Genomic DNA, 4,918 nt, shown 5'->3' with positions numbered 1-4,918 from the left:
CCATCCCTGGGCCTAAACTTAACCAACACCCAGCCTGGAGCTCCAGACACCCAGGGCCCTTCCTGGTCCCTCTCACCCAGGGAAGGGCCTCCATCCCTGGGCCTAAACTTAACCAACACCCAGCCTGGAGCTCCAGACACCCAGGGCCCTTCCCGGTCCCTCTCACCCGGGAAGGGCCTCTGTCCCTGGGCCTAATCTCAACCAGTACCCAGCCTACCAATCCTCCAGCCTGGAGCTCCAAGATGGCATTTTGCTATTTAGGAAGATTTGCTGATGGACCCAGATGGCAATGGTCTTCACAGAACTCAGTTCCTATAAACCTGCGGAAGGGGTTTTTTGGTGTAAGGCCCCAGGATCCCTCCAGACCCTTGTATCTTCCTGGGCTACCCCTGTTACATCCCTATCCACCCCATGCTGGGGCCAAATCCTATTCAAAGGGATACCTGGATGGCAAGTCAAAGTACTCTGCCATTTAGGACAATTCCGGGATGATCCCAGATGGCAGCTTACGTAACTGCCATTCGGGATGATTCACAGATGATCTCAATTGACAGGTCGTTAAGGATTTGCTATTTAGGATCATTCACTGATGGTCTCAAGTGGCAGGGACTATCTCAAAAGGAAAAACCTGTTAGCTCAGTCTGCCATCTCAGAGCATTTGTCAATGCTCTGAGATGGCAACCCCCTGCTTTTGATCGAAGGAAACCCCGTAGCATGCACCCCATGCTTGTGAGGGTGAGAAACCCCAATTAAGCACGTGCTTTTGATCGAAGGTAACCCCGTATTAGCATCATTCACTGATGGTCCCACGTGGCAGGGACTATTGGAAAAACCTGGTAGCTCAGTCTGCCATCTCAGAGCATTGACAAATACTCCCAAGTGGCAACCCCCTGCTTTTGATCGAAGGAAACCCCGTAGCATGCACCCCATGCTTGTGAGGGTGGTAAACCCCAATTAAGCACCTGCTTTTGATTGAAGGAAACCCCGTAGCGTGCACCCCATGCTTTTGAGGGTGGGAAACCCCAATTAAGCACCTGGGTGCTTAAGTGGCGCAACACCGGAGCATTCAGCACATGGTCTTCAACACTGAGACACGGTAAGTTGTTTTCTGCTTCTAAATGGGAGGGAGTGTGTTTTAATGGCTTAATAGAGTTAAAATGTGTTTATTTGTGAAGACATTTAAGGGCAATTTTGCCTGCCTGATTCTAAATAGCATTTAGTGGCTGCCATTGCAGTCCACTCAAAGTATTTAAAACTGTCATTTCTCTTTTCAGCTTGAATATAAAATGACGCCGCCAAAATCCCCGGGAATTTGCCCAATATGCCAAATCCCGTACAACTACTTAGGCAAACATCTGGCGAGCCGGCACTCCATCCTGAATAAAAAAGAAAAAAGAATTTTGATTAACTATGGGACAGGGAGGGTAAATTTCCGCCACTTGCCCTGTCCCATTGTGGCATGTGGCTATTCAAAGAGCAGGGTAGATAGGCACCTGGACACAGGCCATCCCGAGGTGGACGATGGAGAACTCCAGAAAATTATTAAAAAAATTAAAAAACAGGTGACCATGGATGCCTTAAGGGCCCTCAGGGCTACTGACCCCACCCCTCCTCTGGTCTCAGGCCTGGACCTCGGACAGGAGGAAAATCAGCCAGGAACTGAGGTGTCCAAGCCGGATCCTCCAACCTGCCCCAGCTGCTCTAAAATGGCAGAAGAAAACAGGAGGCTTTGGAAGCAGCTTCGGACAAAGGAGAAGTGGCTAAAAAAGGCAAAAGCTAAACTCCACGCATTTGAAACGGTATGTAAAAGTATTTAATATATTCTACCATTTAAGATTATTTACAGATGTTCTTGAATGGCAGCTTCATTTCTACCATTTAAGGTCATTTGCATATGTTCTTAAATGGCAGCTTCATTTCTACCATTTAAGGTCATTTGTATATGTTCTTAAATGGCAGCTTCATTTCTACCATTTAAGGTCATTCACAGATGACCTTAAATGGCAGAATGCTAAACCTTACCCTTTAACCTATAGCAGGCCCTCCAAAAGACGAGCGGTGGGGGGCCTGTCGAGGCAGACCAGGGGTCATCCGAACAAGTGGACCCCCCAGAAGATGAGGATGAAGACTCATCCTCTGAGGAGCCAAAGAAGGCTGCAAAATCGCGATTCCCATTGAGGGGATTCAAAGATTTTCCTCAACCCATCCGTAAGTAATGTCACTGCTTGTTAAAGTTTTTTCTATTTTATAAACTATACAAGTTATTTTTGTAACCTTTTTTTATTCAGTGGAGTTCATGGAGGAGTACTGGTTACACTTGAGGGGGTCCATCGGGACCAAAAAACACGTGGAAAACCAGAAGTCCAAATTGGGACGGGTAATGTCCTTCCTTAGATTTGTGAACAAGGGAAGGACAATACTCCCCAATTGGACTTTTCTGCAGGACCTTGATCGAGTTCATCAGTAAGTATCTCTCTGATGCATGTTTGTTTATGATATATTCTACCATGTAGGATTATTTACAGATGTTCTTGAATGGCAGCTTCATTTCTACCATTTAAGGTCATTTGTATATGATCTTAAATGGCAGCATGTGTTCATGTTGAAGTTAAAACATTTCTTTCTGAGCAGGTGGCCGGCGAAGCTCCTCAGAGAGGGGAAGGCAGAAAACACCACTAGGAATTACCTCCTGAATGTGATGGAGTTCGCGGGCTACTTTCGGGACACGCCACCAAGCACCTCGCGTGTCCCGAAAAAGGCAGTGATTGGCCTCCTAAGAGCAGTGTCCGCTGATATTAAAGAGCTTAAGAAATGGGTCAACGTCCGCCAGATAATGGTCAAAAAGCGCAAGATCAGAAGGGTGATTGCCAAGGAGGACCTCAGGAGGTGTCAGAGGCAGGCGTGCAGGAAAATCCCCCAACTGCTCGGTAATACTTTTTTAAAATTCTACTATGTTCAAGTACTTACCTGAGTGCCTGTCATTTAGAATCATTCACAGATGATCTTAAATGACATCTTCATTTCTATCCTTTAGGATCATTTACAGATAATCCTAAATGGCAGTCACTTACCTGAGTCTTAATTTATGTTTTTGCAGACACCATCCAGACTGACCCCAGCTCACTCAACATACGCCGGTTCTATGGCTACTTTGGCGTATACCTCGCCAGTATATATGGCCATAGAACCGGCGTGTTGACCAATATGACCCTGGCCGAAGTGGACGAGGCGCGGGTTGACGCCAGGACCGCAGACCAGGGCTTTGTCATTAACGTAAGCATAATGATGTTGTGCCTGCCATTTAAGACCGTTTACAGATAATCTTAAATGGCAGACATGAAGCTGTTATTTATGATAATTCACAGATGACCCTGCATGGCAGGCAACTTACCCTCTCTTTTGGAACCACAGGTGAAAGAGCACAAGACAAATCGGGCTTTTGGGCCAGCCCAAGTGTACCTCACAGTGGAGGAGTTTGGATGGCTGGAGCAGTGGCTCCAAATAAGGGAAACCCTTCAGCCATCCACTGACCTGGTATTTTTCAACGAGAACTACCAGAAGATCAAGAACCTACAACAACACCTCCAGAGCGCATGGGCAGAAATGGGGTTATCAGGTTCCCCCACATTTACAGATTTTAGGACCTCGATAGCAACATATGTAAGTAATCATGTCAGTTTTTTTCATGTGAAAACTTTAAATTAAAGTGAAGTATGTGACACTTTCTATTATCTTTAAAGGCTAGAGATGCATTGTCCCCGGGAACCCGGACAAAGGTCAGCAAAACGATGTGCCATGACACCGCCACAGCGGAGAAATTCTACGCAATGCACCAGACAGCTACACAGCTGTCTGAGCTGCGTAAGAGGTTCCAGGAGGCTACGGACCCGGCAGTCTCAGGTCCCGGGAAAGTGGCGGAGCCTGTCATCCTGGAGTCTTCCAGTGATGAGGGAGAAGGCGAGGGTCCTGTGAAGAAGAAGAGGGTAAGTCTTTTCATTTTAAAATATGTGCCTGCTCCAAAATGACAGGTACTTTATGTCTGCCACGTAGGATCATGTGTGCCTCCTCTTAAATGACAGGTACTTACCTTCCTGTCATTTAGGAGCTGGCACACATGATCCTACATGGCAGATGTAAAGTACCTGCCACCTAGGAACATTCACAGATGTTCTGAAATGGCAGACATTTAAACGCCCTTGTCCTTGTTATATTTCAGAGAGTAGCACCCAGGGTTGGTTCCACAAGCCAGGAGTCCCCAGAGGCCCAGGCAGAGTCCACGGAGGCCCAGGCAGAGTCCACGGAGGCCCAGGCAGAGTCCCAGGCAGAGTCCCAGGCAGAGTCCCAGGCAGAGTCCCAGGATGAGTCCCAGGATGAGTCCCAGGACACACAGAGGAAAAGGGGCCGACAAAGTTTGTCATTCACACCAAAAAGAAGCCCCTTAATGCTATACAGGTTGCGGGAGCGACAGCGGCGGAGCACACCGCGTGTGTTTCGCCTGAGGGCCAGACAAAGAAAGTTCCAATAGTTATTTATTTATTGTTCTTTGTAATATAGTTATTTAATTCTTGATAATGGTGTTATATTTTTTGTAAATAAATGTAAATATTGTTTAAGAAATTATTTATTTATTGTTCTTTGTAATATAGTTATTTAATTCTTAATAATGGTGTTATATTTTTTGTAAATAAATGTAAATATTGTTTAAGAAATTATTTATTTATTGTTCTTTGTAATATAGTTATTTAATTCTTAATAATGGTGTTATATTTTTTGTAAATAAATGTAAATATTGTTTAAGAAATGTCTCGCTTCATTACTTAAGCCTTACTTTTTGCCTTGGAGTGGCATGCATGGTTTCTATAGGTGACGGGTAGATTCATAGATCATCACAAATGGCAGGTACTTAGGGACTGAGTGG

At 45.5% G+C, this 4,918-nt stretch overlaps 1 protein-coding gene across 4 annotated transcripts; it reads left to right on the top strand.

The window, feature by feature from the left end:
• The first annotated feature begins 276 nt into the window (after window positions 1-276).
• On the top strand, window positions 277-4,613 carry LOC118556945. 4 transcript variants are annotated; one of them, XM_036125645.1, is made up of 9 exons: window positions 277-1,096; window positions 1,624-1,799; window positions 2,037-2,208; window positions 2,289-2,463; window positions 2,632-2,927; window positions 3,098-3,273; window positions 3,412-3,660; window positions 3,741-3,983; window positions 4,217-4,613. In XM_036125645.1, exons 2-9 carry the CDS (start codon window positions 1,707-1,709, stop codon window positions 4,523-4,525), a joined length of 1,713 nt encoding a protein of 570 aa, XP_035981538.1. In that variant the 5' UTR covers window positions 277-1,096; window positions 1,624-1,706; the 3' UTR covers window positions 4,526-4,613. The 4 variants fall into 4 exon arrangements, with proteins under 4 accessions (XP_035981538.1, XP_035981537.1, XP_035981536.1 ...); XM_036125644.1 differs by having other exon boundaries at window positions 277-1,799; window positions 4,217-4,261; window positions 4,304-4,613; XM_036125643.1 differs by having other exon boundaries at window positions 277-1,799; window positions 2,040-2,208.
• Window positions 4,614-4,918: the final 305 nt, after the last annotated feature.

This window comes from Fundulus heteroclitus, chromosome 21 (genome assembly GCF_011125445.2).
Source record: "Fundulus heteroclitus isolate FHET01 chromosome 21, MU-UCD_Fhet_4.1, whole genome shotgun sequence".
In the NCBI taxonomy this organism is placed as follows: domain Eukaryota; kingdom Metazoa; phylum Chordata; class Actinopteri; order Cyprinodontiformes; family Fundulidae; genus Fundulus; species Fundulus heteroclitus.
This window is presented reverse-complemented; position numbering and strand designations above follow the sequence as displayed.

Bases quoted from the DNA above. Each gene is read 5' to 3' on its own strand.
- LOC118556945 (XM_036125642.1), top strand. From the start codon at position 1,287: ATGACGCCGCCAAAATCCCCGGGAATTTGCCCAATATGCCAAATCCCG. The intron at 2,209-2,288 runs GTAAGTAATGTC...TTTTTTATTCAG, and splicing joins AGATTTTCCTCAACCCATCC to TGGAGTTCATGGAGGAGTAC. The intron at 3,984-4,216 runs GTAAGTCTTTTC...GTTATATTTCAG, and splicing joins GTCCTGTGAAGAAGAAGAGG to AGAGTAGCACCCAGGGTTGG.